This window comes from Cervus elaphus, chromosome 13 (assembly GCF_910594005.1).
Source record: "Cervus elaphus chromosome 13, mCerEla1.1, whole genome shotgun sequence".
NCBI lineage: Eukaryota > Metazoa > Chordata > Mammalia > Artiodactyla > Cervidae > Cervus > Cervus elaphus.
The window spans coordinates 37,386,601-37,407,554 of record NC_057827.1 but is presented as its reverse complement, the minus strand read 5'-3'; the positions used below and the strand labels follow the sequence as shown (position 1 = coordinate 37,407,554).

General features: G+C 49.9%; 1 protein-coding gene and 1 non-coding gene across 2 annotated transcripts; one reads left to right on the top strand and one right to left on the bottom strand.

The window, feature by feature from the left end:
• Window positions 1-40: 40 nt before the first annotated feature.
• Window positions 41-13,760, bottom strand: LOC122706571 (cholesterol side-chain cleavage enzyme, mitochondrial). The gene is made up of 9 exons (XM_043921837.1): window positions 13,372-13,760; window positions 9,919-10,074; window positions 8,017-8,216; window positions 6,776-6,979; window positions 5,727-5,884; window positions 1,835-2,001; window positions 1,472-1,550; window positions 815-1,012; window positions 41-444 (listed from the first exon to the last, which is right to left on the bottom strand). The coding sequence occupies exons 1-9, from the start codon at window positions 13,638-13,640 to the stop codon at window positions 313-315; spliced, it is 1,563 nt and encodes a 520-aa protein (XP_043777772.1). The 5' UTR covers window positions 13,641-13,760; the 3' UTR covers window positions 41-312.
• Window positions 2,172-2,246, top strand: TRNAK-CUU. Its single transcript has one exon. It is a non-coding gene; the product is annotated as a tRNA-Lys (tRNA).
• Window positions 13,761-20,954: the final 7,194 nt, after the last annotated feature.

Below are 20,954 nucleotides of genomic sequence, written 5' to 3'. Positions count from 1 at the left end.
TGATGACTACCTTAGGGGGTCAGATGGAAAATGAATGCACTTTGCAGTGTTCACCCATTTATTGCCTTCATGGGGTGGGTGAAGAGGGGGAAGAGGTAGGGTGAGACAGGGGTGCCTCAGCTGAGCTGAAGCAGCTGGCCCCCGAGTGCCAGCTCCATCTGGTCAGAGCTGGCCAGAAAGGTGCAAGGGGTGTGGACTGAGCGAGCAATAGAGGCATGCATAAATAAAAAGCCATGGCCCCACCCGCTCTGGCCGTCCTCCCACACCCCGGCGAGCTGGATTGGTGGAAAGGGCAGTGCCCGTCCTCTCCGGTCACACCTGGGGCGGGTCCTGGTTGAAGGGCCGGAAGACAAGGAAGATGGGCTTGTCCGGCGTCAGGATGAGGTTGAATATGGTGTTCACATCACTGATATGCTGCATTTCAACCTTGAAGTTCTCCAGAATCTGAGAAAGAGAGGTAGTGGGCTTAGGGGAGAGGCAGGGCGGGTCTGTCTCCCCCAGCCCAGGCTCATTCCCCTGGGAGCAGTTGCGTGTGATGTGAGATGCTCCAAGGGGGTCTACTTCCAGCTCCTACTGAGCCCTGTGCAGAGCCTGAAAATACCACTAGCACTCTGTCCCCCTGGTTCAGGCTTTCACTTTGGTTTCTATGAAAACTTTTCCACCCCCACCCCCTCCCATCATAAGTTCTGTGGGAACTTATGGCCAGGGAGCACCCGTGGATGGTGAGTGGATTTGCCCCAAAAGGAGACCGCAAGAGGTTGTGGGGGAGGGGAGACCAAGTCCCAGGAGACAGATGTCCCCAGGGCAGACTCACGTGGATGAGGAAGAGGGTCATCTCCAGCTCGGCGATCCGCCGGCCCACACACTGTCGCACTCCCCAGCCGAAGCCCAGGTTCCGGAAGTGGATGAGGTCCTTGTCTTTACCCAGCCACCTGGTTGGGTCAAACTTGTCCGGATTGGAGAAGAAGGCAGGGTCTCGGCCCATGGCATAGATGGCCACTTGCACCAGTGTCTAAGGACAAGGTGAGCCGAGGTCTGAGTAGTCCTTACCTCCTCACAGCCTGGAACAATACCAGCTCAGCATAATACCCACTGTGATCTTGAATAAGGCCCCACCTCTCCATGAGCCTCACCCATCCAATGGGCACACCAAAACACTAGGCTGGGGATGGCCCAAGGGATTGTCCTGCCCCTTTCCTCAGTCCCAGAGGACCCTCAGAAACCAAGGCAGCCCGTGGAATCTCCCTCCTAACCTAGGAGTCCAGCAACATCCCAAACACCACCGTCCACTGTGACCATCCCCTCTGCCCTTCATTCACCCTTGGACCACTGCTGCCAAGGACCCCACCAGCCAGCCCCAGGAAGAAAGGCAGGACAGAAGCCGCCCTCACCACTATCTTATGCAATTGCAGTCTGCCCCCGGCCTCCCCTGTCTGACTAACAGAACCGGCAGCCTTCTTGCCATACCTACCTTGGCAGGAATCAGGTAATCTTGAAGAACCAAGTCATTTTCAGGGTATCTCTGCAGGGTCACGGAGATGGGGTGGAGTCTGCCAGTGAAAAGCATTCAGAGGCTGATGCCCCAAGGCCTGGACAAAGGCCTGGCCCCCAGCACGGCAGCTCAGTTCCAGCTGCAGCACCCTGGTGGGGGTGGTCTAGAGGCAGGACCCCTCTTCCCCATTCCCAGCTGTCTTCCCCAGACTCCTCACTTCCTGCTACCCATCTTCTCCACCAGCCCATCCTTGTAACCCTGTGCCCAGGCAGCACCCTGTCCCTGCCCAGGGATTTGAGGGGGTGGGGTGGGCGGGGCAGGCATAGGTGGGAGTGGGCTTGCCTCAGCGTCTCCTTAATGCTAGCTTTGAGGAGTGGGACCATTTGCAGCATCTTGCTTATGTCTCCCTCTGCCTGGCGTCGGGCATTCAGAACCTCTTCCCGCAGCATCTCCTGCACTTTCAGGCTGCGTGCCATCTCGTACAAGTGCCATTGTAACGTCATGGATGTCTGGTGGAGAATGTGGGGATGCAGAAAACCCAGAGGGCTGATTACTCACGGTGCATCTAGACACATGCTAAATTTTCATTGCCGAACACTTCCCCTCACGCTCGTCCAGGGATCCAGAAACCACTATCCACATAAAGCAAAACACAATTCAGAAGGCAAATGTCAGGACTTCCCTGGTAGTCCAGTGGCTAAGACTCTGCATTCTTAATGCAGGGGTGGTCCAGGTTCAACCCCTGGTCAGGGAACTAGATCCTGCATGCTGCAACGAAGACCTGGTGCAGCCAAATAAGTAAATTTTTAAATTATTATTATTATTTTTTAAGGCAAATGTCCAAGAAGCTTTTCTTGTAGTCCAAGCAGGAATGTTTGGGGCAGCACTTATCCCTGCCCTCCCCACTCACATCACCAGAGCCATCCCATCTTCCCAGCCAGTAGAGGGTCATCCACATAACTAATGCCTTCTTCCAAAGGACTCCAGAGGCCTTAAGAGGCCAAATCCTACTTCTGTAATGGTTGTACTCCTGATGACTGCCATTCCTCTTGAAATGCCTGTAAATGAGCAGCCCTCTCCCCAGTAGAACTTCCACCTAAATGTAGCATCTGCCTATAGTAGTATAGCATAAAGTGAGGCTCAAGAATGCTGAAACCAGAACAACCAGACCTGTTTTACATCAGAGTTGCAATTAGCATGTGGTCTATATCGAGACTGACCAGCTAATCTCAGGGCTTTCACTGGAGGTATGAGTGATCCTTCTCAGGCCCCACAGTTTAGATTCCTCAGTAATGGAACTGGAATATGTCCTAGGGTTAGACACATGGTGTTGGCATGTTAACTTGCCAAGGATCATATTTTGGTCCAAGAGTTTTAGATATGCTTCTTCTTCCTCCCAGTGGAAGCAGTTGTGAAAAAAAAAGCCATCCAGTCGCTTCCCAGCTTGAAATTATTGCCTGGGTCCCTGGAGTCCCCAGATCAAGTCCAGAGGCTGTGACCAGACCCATGGACCCCCTCCAACACCTGCCGGTTGCTCCCAGCCCACTGCCACCTCCCTCCAACATGGTCCAGCCACCCTGAGCTACATGCAGCTCCTGAAGCCCAGAAATCTTCCTCATGCTGTTCCCTTTTCCTACAGTCCCCTTCCCCAGCCTAGGAAGCAGGTGTGTACCCCTCCCTCAAGGCTCAGATCAAATGCAAGTAATTGTCTCACTCCTTCCAAGCCTGACACAGCGTGGGTACTCAGGAGATACTTGTTTAGTAAGTAAGAGGGCTGGATGACGAGGCATCAGGTACTGACAGCCCTGAGAAAAGAGGAGAGACCAGCATGGCTGTTGCAGGATGAGAGAGACTACTGGCTGTATTCAACTAAGTTAGGGCTTCCCTGGTGGCTCAGATGGTAAAAGAATCTGCCTGCAATGTTCGACCCCTGGAGAGGGGAATGGCTACCCACTCCAGTATTATTGCCTGGAAAAGTCCGTGGACAGAGGAGTCTGGTGAGCTATAGTCCATGGGTGGAAAAGAGTCAGACACTACTGAGCGACTAACACTTTCACTTTTCACTTTCACCCGAATTACTGGTTGTGTGACCTTAATGAAGTTCCTTAACCTCTCTATGCCCCAGTTTCCTCATCTCAACAAAGGGGAGCAGTAACATACCGCAAAGTATTGTTTGTGAATACTAAATGAGTTAAGAGTTCATGTGAAAAGCTTAGGATCCTGCTTGCTATATAGTGCTTGCTTAATAAATGTTACCCAAGAGTAACAGCTGCTCTAGTGCAGGTGAGCTTTTAGAGGGGAATCCCTTTCACATGACTGACAATGAACTATGTTTAAAGTATGCTCACAGTCTCCATCTGCAGCCCAGGAATGGAAACTCCTGCATTAGAGATTAGAGCACAATATAAATAGAATACCTAGGAAATGAAGGTATTCACCCAGGGGCTTTGACACCTGCTTCTCCCCAGTCCTGAAATGCTTTCCTCTCTCTCCTCCTGGCACAAGAGGGAAGACAAGTTGACTTTACTCTGTGGAGGCTCTCCCTGTCCTGCAAGGCCATGTTGGTCTCTCCCCTCTTCTTAGCATTGTCAGTACCCAGTACCTTGTCATCCAGCCCTATAAGGTGAAGATGTGGTCGTCTGGGCCTATGCTGCCTCCTTGTCCTGGGCTGAACTGTGTCCCTCCCAAATTCATATGTTGAAGTCATAACCCCCAGCACCTCACAGTGTGACTGTATTTGGAGATAGGGCCTTTAAAAAGGTAATTAATGTAAAACGAGAGCTTCCCTGATAGCTCAGCAGTATAGAATCCGCCTGCCAATGCAGGAGACACAGTTAGATCCCTGAGTCAGGAAGATCCGCTGGAGGAGGAAATGGCAACCCACTCCAGTATTCTTGCCTGAGAAATCCCACAGACAGAGGAGCCTGGCAGGCTGCAGTCAATGGGGTTGCAAAAGAAGCGAACACAACTTAGCTACTAAACGAGGTAAAATGTGGTCATATGGGGGGGGAGGGCCTTAATTGAATAGGACTGGTGTCCATGTAAGAAGAAACGGGAGTGTTAGTTGCGGCACAGGAACTCTTAGTTGAGGTATGTGGGATCTTGTTTCCCAACCAAGGATTGAAGCCAGGCCCCCTACATTGACAGTGTGGAATCAGAGTTCAAATGCTGCAACTAAAGATCCTGCATGCTGCTACTAAGGCCTGGCTCAACCAAATAAATAATTTTTTTTGGAAAAGAAGGAAGTAAGGAAAATTATGTGAAGATGTAGGAAGAAGACAGCCATCAACAAGCCAGGCAGAGGGGCTTCAGAAGAAAGCAGCCTTGCTGATACCTTGATCCAGAACTATGAGACCCTACATTTCTGTGGTTTAAGTCACCCAGTCAGTACTACTTTGTCATGGCACCTCTCACAAACTTATACATGCTTCCTATCTGAGCCATTTAGGATATTTGAGGTCTGCTGTATTCATCTTTATAGTCCTGGGGCCTAACTCATAACTAGCAATCAAGAAACACTAATGAATTAATCCTCACCATCACATTCGCTTGAGGAAGTTTAAGGTTTAGGAAAAGGAAAGGCATACAGGACTGAGAAATTTTGACATTCAAGAACAGAAGCTTCTGGGACTTCCATGAAGGTCTAATCGTTAAGACTCCACGTTCTCAGTGCAGAGGGTCCGGGTTCAATCCTGAGACAGGGAACTAGATCCTACAGGCCACAACTAAGTCCTGACACAGCCAAGTTAATACAATAAAATAAATACTAAAAAAGAAGTTTCTTGGATATTATTCTGCCTGTGGACCTCTGGGAGACACCATGCATGATGCCTTCAGACATTGGGGGCATCAAGGGGGACTGAGGTCTGGAAGAGGGGGCTTGGAAGGCAACAAAAAATCTGGAGGGCGAGCCAAGGGCAAATTCCACCGGTTGGCTCCCAGCTTCTCTGAGATCCCGCTGCCTTCCTGATACCGAGCAAGCTGTGTCACCCACCTGTACCTAGTCACCCCCTCTTTACTGGCAAAGAAAAAATGGTGGATCAGCCTCGAGGCATGCTCAGTGGATGACTGACTTGACCTCGCCCTCCTAGAAGATTAGCATCTAGGAAGTAGGGTCAGGAAGGGGAGATGCAGCCCTCATGGACAGGGGTTTCAGACAGTGAGGAAGGCTGTGGGGAAAGGGGCACAGGAAGGGACAGGAGGTACCCCTACGGCCACCTCACTGTGTCCTCACCGTGTCCACGCCCCCTGCCAGCATCTCCGTAATATTGGCCTTGACATCCTCCAAGAGCATCTTCTCACTTATCAGGAGGCGGTAGAGGATGCCTGGGTAATTCCTAAACTCTGTTTTCCGTCTCAGGTCCTGGTAGAAGATCTCAGTGTATCTTTCAGCTGTGGGGCAGGAAGAAAGAAAACAGAGTGAGGCCAGGAATTTCCCTGGCTGTCCAGGGGTTAAAAATCCATGCTTCTACTGCAGGGGGATGGGCACAGATTCAATCCCTGGTCAGGGAAATAAGATCCCACATGTTTCCAGGTGGCCAAAAAAAAAGAAAAAGAAATAGCAGTGAGGCTCTCTGCAGAGTGGCGAGAAGGAGCACAAGGGCTTGAGGATTCTGGAGCCCTGCACTTTCTTGGCTGCTGTTTCTCTGAGGAGCATGCTCTATAAAGTTCCTCATACCTGGGTGGTTTTTTTTTTAATTATTAATTATTTAGGGTAAGTGCTATCATCCCCATTTTACAGATAAGGAAACAGAAGTCCATCTAAGATAATAACTTGCACAAGGTCACAAGGGTGTCAAGGGCAGAGGCAGGATTTAACTCCAGACCTGGCATCATCACCACATCCCAGTCAGCCTTCTTCACCCTTTACGAATCCCTGTCACCAAAGCCCTGCTCTGTCACCAAGCACAGCCGTGTCTGAAATGCTGGTCTTTAACCCATGTTGGGAATCCTGGCTCCTTGGAAGAATATGACAGACCTCGTTAATCCTCTTTCTCCAGAAAAATCTGATCATCCCCAGGAGCCAGCTTTTTGCCTACCATATTCAGGGGTTCCTGGGCCTTCCTGATGGCAATCTATCAGTTTTCTATACCGCAATCATAACTTGGGACAAAGCGGCAGGTCAAGGTCTGAGGCTTCCAACTGACTTTCTCTCCACCTCTGTGTCTTTCTCCCCACTCCCCCAACCCTCAGCCCTCCAACCCAGGCCTGGATTTCCCATCTCCAGAGGCAGATAGGGCTCTCCTGGCTCCCTTCTATGACTGCCCAGGGTACAGCCCTCACCTTTATGGAAAATTGTGTCCCATGCAGCTACATGGTCCCTCCAAGTCTTGGTTCTGAACAGACGGTACAGTTCTGGAGGGAGGTTGAGCAGAGGGACGCTGGTGTGGAACATCTGGTAGACGGCATCAATGAACTTCTGGGCCTCAGGGTTCACTGTCTCCTCCAGCATCCCCAGGCGCTCCCCAAACATGACATTGGTGATGGCTGTGGTAGAGGCAAAGTTGAAGAATCTCATCCAACCTGACCATCTGAGAGCCTCAGCTCCCAGGAAACCATCGCCCCCCCCCCCCCAACACATGGGAGCCCTTGCATCCAACTTCAGCCTCCTTCAGTAAAGTAACTAAGCTGAGTCCCAAAGGGCTGAAATCACAGGAGTAAGGAAAACTGCCTTTGTGGCAGCCAGTCAGGCCCTTCAGAGGGTCATGGGACAGACCCTAAAAAGGGATCCCTCGAGTGGGAGGCAGAGCCTCCAGCACAGCTGAAAAAAGGCTCAGGCTGGGAGGAAACTGCGCTGTCCCCCTTCCACCAGCACCCACAGCAGCCTCTCAGCTTTCCTCCTGGGAAGAGAGACTTCTCATCTATAATTGACCAGAGTGGCTAAATACTTCCTGGAACAGGTCAGATGGGTGCCTGGGGGGACATCAATCCCCGGTAACTGGCCATCCAGGGCCCACTCTGGCTGGTCATAAGAAGTCACAACAACCCCCAAGGGTTTCCCGCCTCCTGGGTCAGGAATTTTATGCCAAACCCTGGGCACTCCAAATCTCCTGCAGTGACCACATGATCCCCATCAAGCCACAGGGCCTTTGCATGTGCTGTTCCCTCTGCCTACAATGTCCAACTTCTTTATTCCACCTGGAAAATTCCTACACATCCTCCAGTACCCTGTTTCAGTTACCCACCCAACCCTCCCCTCCCCTCCCCTCCCCTCCCCTCCCAGACTTCGAAGGGAAGGTCTCTGTCCCAAGAGAGAGATTTGCTGAATGAAAGGCCAAGTCAAACCCTGGCTTTTGGAAGAAAGGGGCAATAGGGACCCACATTTTAGAAATTCTTGCCCCCATATCATGAATCAGATGAGAGCGTGCAGCTCTCCCCCGGCTAGCTGATGACAGAGAATGTGTTCAGTGGCTCCTCCCAGAAACCAATCCTGACACTTCTTCAGAGTCTATGCTGAGTCTCAAGGTGAGATGCTGGGTTCTCCAATCCCCAGGACTGTGGCCAGGTAGGTTCAAGTTCCTTACACTCAAAGGCAAAGTGAAACAGGTCTTCCTTGATGTCCCCTACAAACTTTCCGGAGCCCTGCTGCTTGATGCGCTTGTGCAGGAGGCTGACGAAGTCCTGAGACACTGGATTCAGCAGGGGGATGAAGTTCTTTATTGCCTCTGGAGCCATCACCTCCGTGTTCAGGACCACCCGGTCTTTCTTCCAGGTTCCTGACTTCCTGAGAAAACATGGGCCCTCGGGCCCTCATGGTCACAAACCCCAGGCCTGGCAAACACAGAGGGCGCTGACTAGGCTTTCCCAGGAGGCTGAGCCACAGCTCAAAGTCCAGCGCTCACATCCACAGCCCTCCCTGCCCTCCCCTCCTCCCAGCTTCTGCCTGGCCTGGGTGGGACAGAGGGGAGGGAACGGGGAGGCTTGTGTGACAGAAAAATAAAAGGCTGAAGTTCAAACCCCCAACCGTGCTCTCCTCCCTCTGCTGCTGCTGCTGCTGCTTTAAACAAGATGGCAATCCTATGCTTAGAGCATTTAAGTAACTGTCAAGCCCTTTAGTCTTGGCCTCTGCTACAGGCCTGCCCTCCCCACCACTTCCGCTTCCTCCTGGCCAGTCTCACCTCCTACCATTCAAGGGTCCCTCTACATCACCTTTTCTGGCCCCTTCACGGACACAACTGACCAACCTCTGCACCCCCAACACGTCCCATTACTTTAATTGGTGGGGAATCTCAGGTGCCCAAAATTGGTTAATACCCATTCCTAGTCTCAACTTACAGCCCATTCTTGAAAACAGATCCGTGCAAAGCCCTCTTTTTTATTTGGGGGCTTTTTTGTTTGTTTGTTTACAAGAATGTTATTATAAACTCACAATCCAACATGAATACTAGAAACTTGATGATAACTTTCAGATGCCTACCCGGTCCTCCCACATCCTGCCTCCCTGCCTCCTAACCTGAATCTCTTGTTTGCTTTTGTAAATAGTTTTAGCTGATCGACATATATTTCTAAAATGTGCTTTTTAAAAATGCATGCTTGTTTTCAACTTCTTATGAAAGCTGTCATGATTTGCTTTTTTCACTCAATTTATATCACTAAGTATCATCTGTGTTGTGAGATGCTAAGGCTGTTCTTGTTGACGGGGGTCTGCCACTGTCTCTCTTCATGCTCCTGTTGGGCATTTAGGTGGTTTCCCGGTTTTTGCTATCATGAACAACTGCATTGCAAACATTTTAGTACATATCCGTCTCAGTGGGTGGGGTGGGGGTATTCTTTGGAGTATACTCCTGAGAGCAGAATGACTGCATTATAAGCATGGGTTTATAATGGCTGCATTATAAACATTCAACTGCAGGAAGTAACGTTCAACCATTTTCCCAAGTGGTGGCATCGGCTTTCAGTCCCACTAGCAAGCTAGGAGCACTCTAGTTGCTCCATATCCTCATCAACACTTGTTATGGTCACATTCTCATTTTTTGATGAGCAATGTGGTGGAAAATGGTATCTATTGCATTTAGATACACTGATTTATTCATGCTTCTTACTGCTCCTTTAGACTATAAGGCACTCTCCTAGGGGCAGGGCCCTGCCCTGCTTGTCACTCAGAGTCTAGCACCAGGACTGGCACAGAGGAGGCACTCAATAAAATGGGTCTTACTGGATGAACCAATGAATGAGAACTTTTCAAGGTCTTTAATTACTCAGTAAGATCTTCTTCCTGACCATGTTCCTGAAGGTTGGCAGGGCAGTTCACCCTCCCCATCATCTGTTTGATGGAGGCAGGAAGATGACAGGGGTTTGTCTAGGGGCCCAGCTGTTAACAGAAAGGGCAGGGCAAGCACAGCCCCAGCTTCTCACCCCCAGCCTCTGCCCTTGCCCCAGCCACCCAGCATCTCCCTCCAGCCCCTGGGAGAGGGCCCAGGACTCACTTAAACAGGACTCCGATGGGTTTCTGATAATAGTGGTGATAGGCCAGCCAGGGTGGGACGTCATATCTCTCTGGGTAGGACCCCTCAAACTTAAAGAGACGGGCCACGTCTTCAGGGTGAATGATATAAACTGACTCCAAATTGCCGAGCTTCTCCCTGGAGGGGCAGAAGAGGGGTGCTGTGAGGTAAAGATCTGAGGAGAGTCCTGCAGACCCTGAGCAATCAGGGCACAGGGCTCAGCTCCTCTGTAACCACTTTGTGGCTGACAGCACAGAGCAGACAGGCCTGGGAGTGGATCCTGGCCCATGGTTTCCACACTGTATGATCTTAGTCTCGGTTTCTTCACTGGAGATAAATATAGTACCCGCCTGACAGGATTGCTGAAGGATAAGATGATATGAAATCTATGGGTGTGACTCCTATTGTGTGTGTCTGTGCTCATTCGTATCTGATTCTTTGTGACCTTATGGACTGTAACCCACCAGGCTCCTCTGTCCATGGAATTCTCCAGGGAAGAATACTGGAGTGGGTTGCCATGCCCTCCTCCAAGCGATCTTCCTGACCCGGGGATTGAACCCTCATCTCTCACGTCTCCTGCACTGGCAGGCGGATTCTTTACCACTGTGCCACCTGGGAAGACAGTCTCTCTAAGTAACAGCTTCGTGCTCATCTTATCATCACAGTGGCTCCTACACATCCTCAGGACCAAGCCCACCCCTACCCAGGGCCTCCCCTGGATCATCAGGTCCTCCAATGTTCATTCTTCCTGTGTGTCTAGCACCCTCCACCCTCTCACCTATGCAGAGCTCAGAAACATGGCACTTTCATGGCAGCTGGGAGTAACCCTGGACTAGAGTGACTCTGTGTAGCTTGCTAGGCAGGTCACACACCAGGCCAGGCAGTCCCTTCTAAGCTCTACGATTGAAGTTCTGGGACTGGTCACCCTCCCCCAGGAATTTGATGCCCAACCAAGTACTCTGTCACTATTAAAATAAAACTGAGGTAAAACATCAAACCCCAGGTATAAATATACCTTAAGGCACTTTGCATAGTATTAAAGTACAACTGTCATGAAACAACAGAAAATCCTGCTTCTCACTTGTATCTGCCTTTTGCATAAGAAAGTTAATTCAAGATACACTTCAAGGTAAAATATAAAAGCATACAAGTATAAGCCAAATTCTCATTCTCTCCCTCTCTCTACCCTCCTTCCCCTCTCTTCCTCCCTCTCCCTTGAGAATGGAGAGGGAGGGGGAGGGGAGGAGAGGATGGGGAGAGGGAGAGAGCATGGCTTTAGCCACTAACCCACAGAGCCCAGGCCTATCTTCCCCAAGTCTCCTTGGCCGACCATGGCCTCCCAGAAAATCCCCTCAGTGTTTTTCCAGCTGCCACACATCCTCAAACCACTGGCTCCATTAAAAACAGCTAAGCAAAGTCCTTGAACTGCTATTGTTATTATCAATTCTACCTCTGGGAATCTAGCCCAAGGCAGCTATCTGACATCAGTGATGCCTGATGGATGAAAATGTTCATAGGAAAAAAAATGGATAAGGATGTCTAATAGTTAAAAAAAAAAAAAAACCTAGAGTGGTCTAAATATCCACTTTAAAAAGCTAGCTTAAAAAAAATATGCCTTATCCATACTATGGGCTACTATGCTGCCTTTTAAAATTATATTAAAGAGAGAAAAGAGAAAAGAAGTCCTTGGTACATTGTTATAGGACAACACAAAATAGCATATAAATACATTCACATTCTGAATGGTACATAAATATTATCAAAACTGAGATTGTATTTGATATCAATTTTTCTAAACTATTGAATAAAGAACAGGAATAACCTTGTATTAAGGAAAAGTCCATGAAACTTGTAAATTCCTCATGTTCATTTAGAAGTTTGTTATTTCAAGGCTATAGTTAGAATACTGACACCCTGAATAATATAATAATGTGCATGCTCACTCATGTCCGACTCTTTTCGACCCCATGGACTCTAGCCTGCCAGGCTCCTCTGTCCATGGGATTTCCAGGCAAGAATACTGGAGTGGGTTGCCATGTCCTCCTCCAGGGGATTTTCCTAACCCAGGGATCAAACCTGCATCTCTTGAAGGCATTGGCCGGTGGATTCTTTACCACTAGCGCCCCCCTGGGAAGACTGACACCCTGAACTGGAAGCCAAACAATCAGGGTTCCAGCCCTGGCTTTGTCCTGATGAACTGTGTGACCTTGGCAAGACCCTTCTCTCTGGGTCTCAGTTTTCCCATCTGTGAATTGGGAATAATGCCAAATTTAAGGACAGGTTGCAAGACTCAGATGAAAGTGACTCAGAAAATAGGGGCTTTATAAAATGAAGGGTTCCTACAAGGGGCTAGGAATAGGAAGGAGGAGGAGGGGAGGATGCAGGGAATAATGAAAGATCCATGAAGTGAGACTGGGGAGAGAGGCTTAGAAGGGAGAGAAAGAGACAGAAAGACTAAGAAGAGAGACTCAGGAGCAAACTTCTTCCAAACCTAACATTCAGCCTGGGGCTAAGGGGCTGCCCTGTCTCCAACCAGTTCTAAAAAAGCACCTATAACTTTAAAAGGGGAAATTCCCTGTCAGTCCAGTGGTTACAGCTCAGTGCTCCCACTGCAGGGGACACAGGTTCGATCCCTGGGCAGAGAAATAAGATCCTACAGGCCATGTGGTGCATACCCCCCCTCCCCCACCAAAAAGAAATAAAGTAAAAGTAAAGCATTATCCTTCCTGGTATCCCCTCCCTGCCCTCAGCCATCACCTTTGCCACCTCTAATCCCCCTCACTTATGCTGTCAGAAAGGAACCCAAATGTCTCTTGAAGCCCACCTACCTTAGAAACTGCTAAGAACAAGTGAGGCCTCCCTCCCAAGGGCAGCCTCCAGACCTCACCCCCACCCCAGGGCAAGAAGGTGGGGTACACCGAGGCCAAAAGACCAAAGGCCCTCCCTCCTGTCTGGATGCAAGGCAGATGTTTGGGGAAGAGGGGCGGCAGCCAGGCCTAGCGGAAGGGACCAATCAGCCACTCAGAGCCCCACAGGCCAAGGGGTGCCAAGGCCAGCACCCCAGCAGGACGGGCTTCTAGCTGAGTGATGGGGCTAGAGTCCTAACCTCTCTGAACTTCCTTCTCCTCTGATAATGGGGATGACAACCACACATTGCAAAGTGTCCTGCAGATAATAGAGGTACCGAGGCTTATTCTCTTGGCCTCCCCACCGCCCCAAAGTTTCAAAGGTGTAGAGCCCGGGGACTGTTGATGCCTCAGGGCTGGGAAGTGAACCCACTGTCTGGGAAGCATTAACTCTACTCCTGCCACCCCCAGGCAGGAAGAAATAAAGTCAGAGGGGAACCAGAGCCTGGAAGGGGAGGGCAGACCTTTCGGGGAGGGGGCCACCACAGGCTTCCCTATCCCCCCAGCCCCCATCCTCTGCCAGGCTTACCTGTAAATGGGGCCATACTTCTGGAAGTTCTCGATGTGGCGAAAGTGGATTCTCTGTGAGCCCTTCTCCCTCCAGAAATGGTACAGGTTAAGCCAGCCATTGTCACCCGGGGAGGGGATCTCACTGTAGGGGCGAGGGGTCTTAGTGGAGATGCCAGCTCCCTCTCCAGTGCCCACCCTGTGCTGCCCCCAGCTCTCCCTCCCCGTGCTCAGGATGGGTGGGCAGCCTTTGACCAGGACTGAGCGGAGGGGAAGCCCCCTGGCCAGCATGCTGCGCCCACAGCCGCCGCTGTCCCTGCTCCTACTGCAGCAAGTGACTCTGGCCCTGGGGCCCTGGGGCCCAGCTTATAATCACCAGCTCAAGGCTAAGTGAGAAGCTGACAGGGAGGTCAGCCTCCTCCGGCTCACTCCAGCCCACATAGCTCCTCCCAGACTGGGTACTGGAAAGGAAAGAATGTAGCCAATCATTCCAGTTCTGTTAGGGGAAGCACACTGATTGAAACCGCCCACCCTGGCCAGGCACCATAATAACCATTTGCATGAGTTGTTTTATGACAGGAGATCCTGATAAGGAATATGGAACTAATAAGCCACCACCAGCCAGAAGAGTTCGGGAAAGGTGGAGAGGAGACACTGCCTATCCGTCCACTTCCCAGAATCCCTCTTGCTAGCATCCATCTTGGCTGAGCGATGCTTGTGCCACCAGGAAAGACAATGAATTAGAATGATTGGCCAAAGACCACCCAGAAACTAATCCCATCACCATAAAACCCAAGACTGCGAGCCACTGGCAGAGCAGTTCTCCTGGGTTCCCTTACCCTCCTGCTCTTCACCTGGGTGTCCTTCCCAATAAAACCTCTTGCTTTGTCAGCACATGTGTCTCCTGGGACAATTCATTTCTGAGTGTTAGACAGGAGCCCAGTTTTGGGCCCTGGAAGGTGTCCCCCGTCCTGAAACAGTTCTACAAACATCAAGCGTCAGCCACTATGGTCACCCACCTGAGGGGACCCCCTCAGTGCACCCTGAGGATACTTCAGGTTGAAGAAAAACAGGAAGCATTTGCATTGTACTGGTCCCTAGATAAGCTGTATATCTAAAGGAAAATTTCCATGACCCCAGATTCTTGCACACATAGTTTCCCTCTTGGCTCAGTCAGTAAAAAATCCACCTGCAATGCAGGAGACAAGGGTTCAGTCCTTGGGTTAGGAAGAGTCCAGGGAGAAGGAAATGGCAACCCACTCCAGTATTCTTGCCTAGAAAATCCCATGGACAGAGGAGCCGAGTGGGCTACAGTCTATGGGGTCGCAAAAAAGTCGGACAGGTCTTGGTGACTAAACAGCAACATATATAGAAAAACACTAAAATCATTCACTTGAGATGTCTGTTGTTTGGGATTAGCAGTAATCTTTTTATGTTTGACTACATGTTCATCCCCCTTCTCAAAGCAAAAAAAAAAATAAAAGATTGATATAAACCCTAGCTTTTCCCTTACTTCTTTGGAACAGATTGTCGGAGCTGGCTGAGAGCAGTTTCCTAAGCCAAAGTCCTGTAGGGGACCAAAATCTGCCACCCCAAAATATCTCTTTAGAATGCAGATTATTTAAAAATGAAAACAATCAAAGCCCATAAGACTTGGGAAAAAATTGGCCTTCCCTCTGTTAGGTAGTTAGAATAGGGAAAAGGAGTCCAGAATGGTGGTGACTAAAAGATCTGGAAGGGGAAAGCCCACGAAAAAAGAACAAAGGAAGGTCCGAGGACTGGAGTGAGAACCTCAGGTAAAACAAACAACATTCCTGGCTGGCCCAATTTACATAGGACAGGACAAGGGACAGAGAAACATATAAAAAGAGGAGCCAAAGCCCTCTTCTCTCTCTCTCTCCCGCGCAATGGGGTGCTCTTCTCTTCGCGTCTTTAGATCAATGTGCCCTCATGCCTCGAAGATGGATTTTCCTGCTATTATCTAAATAAAATAAAGCTGTAACACTGAGCTGTAAAACTGATTTATTTAAGAGCTATAACACGGTCCATTCGAGACCTGAGAGCTATAACACGATCTGTCCAAGACCCGAGGGCTGTGACCCGCCGAGGAGGGCTTTAATGTCCGTCACTCCAAATTTTTGTTGTGACGAGACAAAGAACCGAGGAGCATACACTCACCTGACATCTATGGTGCCGTGACTCGGATTTAACCTGGCTGAAACAACCTCCATGCGGAAGAGGCCAAGCGCAGCAGGAGCCCAACTCGGTGAAGCTCCTGCGGTAAAAGCGGAACGCGAAGAAAACCCAGCGCAAGGGAAGGCCTGTCGTGCTGGAAATCGGGGCAGCGGAAAATGAACTCAGCAGAAAGCCCACGTGGCTCAGCCTCAGATTCCAGAAGACCTCCGGTTAAGGTAGGAGGTCCTCGCTTCTATGGCTGGAGGGACACATGTCTAACAAAATCTTAACTCCTTTACAATCTCTCATTTCTTGTTTCCTCAAACCACCCCGCAAACAGGCGGGCGGCAGTGGGTACAACTGAGGGACTCTGGAGAGGCTACTCTTTCAGTATGTCCTCAAGGCACTATCTGCTGGGCCCCAGTAGCTGTTACCCAAGCCGGTGGGGGTTCTTCTATCCCTTCTCTTCTCTATGCTAAGAATCAGGCCAATGGAAACTGTGAGCACTGGTCAGATATCTAGCAAATTTTCCAGCAGGCTATGAAGGGGATTCCTTGGCATGTTTTTCCCACTTCTTTTTCCTCCTGTCCTTCAGCTCTTTCTCCCGGGGCTCGAGCCCGACCAAAACCCAGGATGCCTGGCTCAGGCTCTGAGGTCTTGCAAAAATTCAGTGAGAGACAAAGTGATAAGTGGGAGGTGGATTTGCTAGGATTCAGAAAAAAAGCGCCCATTCTACAGGGTAAGGGCAATGGAATGTGGCCTGGCTAGGTTTTGCAAGCAGGGTGAATTCATATGCTACTGAGCGGGAGGATCATCCCAGCCATTGGGGAACCACCTGTCCTCTGTCTTTTGGCAGTGCCTTGGAGCTATTCTGCCACTTCTGGGTGTGTCTTTTGGCTTATAGATTGGGGGTTAAGGTTAACTTGAATTTGACTTGTCATGTTGGACCCAATCGATTTTAGTCGGTATACGTTATGCCCTTGTTCTATGTCATTCTTTCAAAGGTTGTGCTCTGCTCCCCTTTCCCTCCTGTTTCATGCTCCTTTCCTCAGCCCCATCCAGGCCCACACTGTTGCCTCTACAACCTTCTAGAGGGATAACCAGAAAATAGCTGGTCTTGGGAGGGAAGTACTGTATAATATCCAACCCCTTAATCCTACCTTGCACTGGTCACGCTGGAGACCTTGACGATGCCCAAACTCCAGCCCAGGGGTCCCAGGAGGTCGTCACGCCTCGACCTGCCCAGGGACCCAATTCTCGGGAGGCCGTCACACCTCGACCTGCCCGGGGATTCGATCTCTAGGAGGCTGTCACGTCTCAGCCTGCCTGGGGATCTGCACCCTGACCCGGGGACACTGGCTCTCAGGTTGTGACAGTACTAGGTAGGATGAGCTTACATCATGGTATCTATTCCCATCCACGGTGGACAAACTAGCAATGAGTTACAACCCCTTAATTCTACCCAGTACTGGTCACGCTGGAGACCTTGGGGACGCCCAAACTCCAGCCCGGGGGTCCCAGGAGGTCATCACACCTTGACCTGCCTAGGGATCTGGTCCTCAAAAGGTTGTCACGCCTCAACCTGCTCAGGGATCTGCTAGTCCCAAGGGTCCCAGGAGTCGTCACGCCTCGACCTGCCCAGGGACCCAATTCTCGGGAGGCCGTCACGCCTCGACCTGCCCAGGGATTCGATCTCTAGGAGGCTGTCACACCTCAGCCTGCCTGGGGATCTGCACCCTGACCCAGGGACGCCTGGCTCTCACTTTGCGACAGTACTGGGTAGGATAAGCTTCAAAAAGCCTATTAGGTTTTTCTTTTCCTTTTCCTCCCTGTCATGACTGTTTTTCAGATGGGAAATAACCAATCCACTTCCCGGCAGACGCCCTTGAGATGCATCCTTGATAACTGGAAGCTGTTCGATCCTCTAACTCTGAGGAGGAGTCATTTAAAATTCTTTTGTGCCACTGTGTGACCACGGTATCCACCGGGGACAAGGAACACTGGCCTGAGGATGGGACTTTAAATTACAATACCATCCTGCAATTAGAATTATTCTGCAAAAGACAAGGGAAATGGACAGAGATACCCTATGTCCAAATTTTCTTCAGACTGAGAGATTTGAAGGAACTCTGTCTTAAGTATGGGATCGTTGTATGCCCTAAAAGTGAGCCCACTAGGCAAATGGTGTTAGGCACAGGCAACCAAGAGAAGGAAGCCCCCTGTGAAGGCTCACCTCCCACAGCTCCCGAGTTGCCTGGTACTTCTTCCTTGTATCCAAGCATGTCCCCGTATCCAGGAGCATCCCCTCCACAAAAGCCAGCTCGAGTATGTCCCTTAGTTGAAACTGGAGGAAAATTCGGACCAACTCGAGTCCATAAACCCTTCTCCCTCTTAGAACTAAGACAGATCAAACAAGACCTAGAAAGCTATACAGATGACCCAGGCAAATATATAGATACATTCCAACATATTACTTTGGCCTTTGACTTGATGTGGAAGGACATCATGGTCATATTTAGTCAAACTTTATCTGACCCTGAACATACTAGGGTCTTAAAGGAAGCCTGGAGGTATGCAACAGGGCTTCACATGTCAAGTGATAGATACCCAGTAGGGGAAACTGCTGTCCCCTCCTCCGATCCTAACTGGAATTATAATGACCCTGAGCACATCTGAGAAAGAGATCATTTTCTAATCTGTATAAAGGCAGGCCTGAAAGCAGCCCAGGAAAAAGTAATCAGCTATGCTCGGGTCTCAGCAATAACTCAGGAGTCCAATGAGAACCCCATTGCGTTTCTGGAAAGGCTAAAAGAGGCCCTCCAAAAGTTTACCAATTTGGACTTAGACTCTTACGAGGGACAGATGATTTTAAAGGGCAAATTCCTGTCCCAGTGTGCATCAGATATCAGAATTAAGTTACAACAGCTACAGCAGCAGAACTCTGCTGCCTCTCTAGATGAGATGATCCAGACAGCCACCAATACCTTTTATAACAGAGAAAGGAGAAGGAGGCCAAGGCCCAGGAGAGGGAGAGAAGGAAAGAGACAAGCCATGTCCAGATGCTGGCCGCCCTCCAGGGAAGCCCTATGGCACACCCCGAGCCCTTGAATGACAAGGCACGAGGCAAATGCCCAATCTGTAGACAGGCGGGGCATTGGGCCAAAGAGTGTCCTAACCGTGACAAGCCTCCTAGAACAGCTTGCCACAAATGCCATCAACTGGGACATTGGGCGGCACTCTGCCCTGGGGACCCAAGAGCCTCAAAGTCAAGCGCCAAGCCTTCCCTCACGATGGTTCAAGAGGACTGAAGCGGCCCGCTCCAGCCAGCCCGCCTGTCACAGATAACCATCATGGGGCTGGAGCCAAGGGTTCAACTGGATGTGGCAGGTAGGTCCGAGAATTTCTTGGTTGACACAGGGGCTACCTACTCTGTCTTGATCTCCTATTCCGGAGCCTTCTCCTCCCAAACCTGTACCATTTTGGGTGCTACAGGAAAAGCAGCTACTAAAAGATTCACCCAAGCATTTCTTTGTTGCTGGGATGGACAGATATTCTCCCACCAGTTTCTGGTAGTCCCTGAGTATCCTACTCCCTTAATGAGAAGAAACATACTCACTAAACTGGGCACCACCCTTGTGATGGGAAGCTTTTCAGCCCCTAGGGCCCTACAGCTTCTGGTTACTACTGAAGAATCCATTACACCTTCTCCAATAGAGAAAGAACAAAGACTATGGGAGGAAAAAATTAACCCCCAGGTGTGGGACCAGGGGATTCCTGGACAAGCCCACCAAGCTGAACCGGTCATCACTGTCCTCCGAGATCCCACTCGGTTTCCTAACCGGAAACAAGAGCCTCTCAAAACAGAGGCTCAGGAGGGACTACAGCCTTTAATAAATAAATTCCTTGCTTGTGGGCTATTGGTCCCCACCAGTTCGCCATGTAACACCCCAATCCTCTCAGTAAAGAAAAAGGATGGAATCTGGCGAATGGTTCAAGATCTCCGGATCATAAATGAAGCTGTAGTCCCCCTCCATCCCACCGTACCCAATCCCTATGTAATCTTGGGAGAAATCCCACCCGGTGCCAAGTGGTTTACAGTCTTGGATCTCAAAGATGCATTTTTTTGCATACCACTGGCTAAAGAATCCCAATATCTTTTTGCCTTTGAGTGAGGGGCCCCAGGAGAAAAACACCAACAGATGACTTGGACAATATTACCTCAGGGGTTCAAAGACAGCCCCCACTTGTTTGGACAGGCCCTTAGCCGGGATCTCCTAGATTTGGACCTGGGACCTAATGGGAAAATATTACAATATGTAGATGAACTACTAATCTGCTCTCCCGATGAGAAAAGTGCCCAACAACATGCAATTCAGGTTCTAAACTTTTTGACAGAAAGGGGATATAAAGTCTCCCGTACTAAGGCACAGATGGTCGAGACAAAGGTCACTTACCTGGGAGTTCAGATTACACATGGGTCCAGGAGGCTGTCCTCTGATCAGGTACAAGGAATCCTCCAGTTGCCCTCCCCCACGACTCAAAAACAATTGCGAGATTTCCTGGGGCTAACTGGGTATTGTAGACTCTGGATACCCAACTATGGTCTAAGTGCCCAGCCCTTATATAAAAGCTTAAAGGAACGAGATGATTCAATCCCACTGATGTGGGGAACTCCTCAAAAGAAGGCAGAGGCTACACTAAAACAGGCCTTAACTCAGGCACCTGCCTTGAGGTTGCCAGATCCAAAAAAGCATTCCAACTTTATGTCCATGAAAGAAAGGGAATAGCCTTGGGAGTGTTAACTCAAAGGTTGGGATCTGAGTCCCAGCCTGTGGCTTACTTATCCAGGAGACTTGATCCAACCACCCAAGGCTGGCCCCCCTGCATTTGAAATCTTGCGGCTATTGCAATAGAAGATGCTTTAAAACTCTCCTTTGGGGGAAAACTAACTATTTTTACCAGCCACCAAGTAAAACAACTCCTAAATGGGAGAGGCCATTTATGGATGTCTGATCAGAGAGCCCTCAGATATCAAGTAATACTGATGGAAAATCCAGGCCTCACTATATCCCCTTGTGAGGTTCTTAACCTAGCCACCCTCCTGCCTACCCCCGAGGGCTCGCTCCCCTTTCACTCCTGTCTAGAAACCTTGGGCCACTGGACAAAACCCCCAGGGGGATTGTCAGAAGATCCTCTGACCAATAATGAGGAAATCTGGTACACTGACGGAAGCAGCTTTGTCTTGGATGGAAAAAGAAGAGCCGGATATGCAGTAGTCTCCAATTTTGAAATCATAGAGGCTAAACCTTTGCCACCAGGTACTTTGGCCCAATTAGCTGAACTCATAGCCCTGACTCGAGCTTTAGAGCTGGGAAAAGGAAAAAGAACAGCCATTTACACTGACTCCAAGTATGCCTTTCTGGTGCTACA